Consider the following 1356-nt stretch of genomic DNA (forward strand, 5'->3'; position numbering starts at 1 on the left):
TATTCTTAAATAGACTTCCATGAGAATACATTCAGATTTAGCATATGTGGTTAGGGGTTGTATCTAGTTATTAGTTCTCAGTTGGGCAGGCTTCGAAGTTTTTCTCATTTATTTAGTGTTTAGCATATTAATTTACATGCACGTCCTGTATTGAGGCCCCTCAAAATCATTAAACACATAAAACAATAAAAAATTCGTATAAATTTAATTTCGCAAGAGAAAGTCTTATCGATCGATCGATCGACCAAGTTTTGGCAATTCGAATATGGAGGAATATTCACGTGAACCCTGTCCCTATCGCATTGTGGATGACTCAGGCGGTGCGTTTGCCATGGGCTCCATTGGCGGTGGCATCTTTCAAGCGCTGAAGGGATTCAGAAATGCGCCGCAGGGCCTAAGCCGCCGCCTGGCGGGCAGCATGATAGCCGTGAAGGCCCGTTCGCCCGTGATAGCCGGCAATTTCGCTGCCTGGGGCGGCATGTTCAGCACCATCGACTGCACCCTGGTACACTTTAGGCAGAAGGAGGATCCGTGGAACTCCATTATCAGCGGAGCGGCCACTGGCGGCATTCTGGCGGCACGGAACGGTCTGGCCTCCATGGCAGGCAGTGCTATCATTGGTGGCATTCTGCTCTCACTGATCGAGGGCGTTGGCATACTCCTGACGCGCATCTCAGCCGAACAGTTTCGAAATCCAGCGCCACCCATTGATCCGCAAGATGCAGGCGTTAACATTTTGGAACCGGAAGCATCCAAGGGATTCGGTTTCGGAAGCCGTACACCGAATGTTCATTCCTAAATTAAAATTTGTTGACAGTTGTAAACCTTGGACCTCCTACATCCCGACAAATGTGACCAAGCTATCCATCAAAATTATTTTTAACTTTTAAACCCATTCGATTAACGTATAATACACGATGATATCCACATCAGATGAAAATTACATATGCTAGAGACTATGTTTGTTGCAGAGCGTTCATTATAGCTTTAAGGTATGTTATTGTGGACAAACTTAAGAGCTGCTAGATTATCATCGTAGTAGCCTGACCAGAATTGAATGTGGTTTTATATAAAGAAGATTTCAGACGTAAAACTTTAAGTGTCATGGTATATTTTAGAGAGAGAGAAAGAGAGAGAGAGAGAGAAAGAAAGAGAGAGAGATGAAAAGAGAGAGAGAAAAAGAGGGAAGAAAAAACGAAAGAGCTAACTCTTTAAGAGACAGAATAAGAATGGGAGAGAATAAGAATGAGAAATAACGAGAATGAGAAAAAATGAAAATGGGTAAGAGATAAACAGACAGTTACGTCTACTAGTGCAAATACTTAGCAATTAGCTAGTGTCTTATATAATCAGTAG

At 42.8% G+C, this 1356-nt stretch overlaps 1 protein-coding gene across 1 annotated transcript; it reads left to right on the forward strand.

The window, feature by feature from the left end:
* LOC6577446 (mitochondrial import inner membrane translocase subunit Tim17-B) lies at positions 1–943 on the forward strand. Its single transcript, XM_002003377.4, has one exon. It carries the CDS (start codon positions 266–268, stop codon positions 797–799), a length of 534 nt encoding a protein of 177 aa, XP_002003413.1. The 5' UTR covers positions 1–265; the 3' UTR covers positions 800–943.
* Positions 944–1356: the final 413 nt, after the last annotated feature.

Source organism: Drosophila mojavensis, unplaced genomic scaffold (assembly GCF_018153725.1).
Source record: "Drosophila mojavensis isolate 15081-1352.22 unplaced genomic scaffold, ASM1815372v1 contig_36, whole genome shotgun sequence".
NCBI lineage: Eukaryota > Metazoa > Arthropoda > Insecta > Diptera > Drosophilidae > Drosophila > Drosophila mojavensis.

Bases quoted from the DNA above. Each gene is read 5' to 3' on its own strand.
- LOC6577446 (XM_002003377.4), top strand. From the start codon at position 266: ATGGAGGAATATTCACGTGAACCCTGTCCCTATCGCATTGTGGATGAC.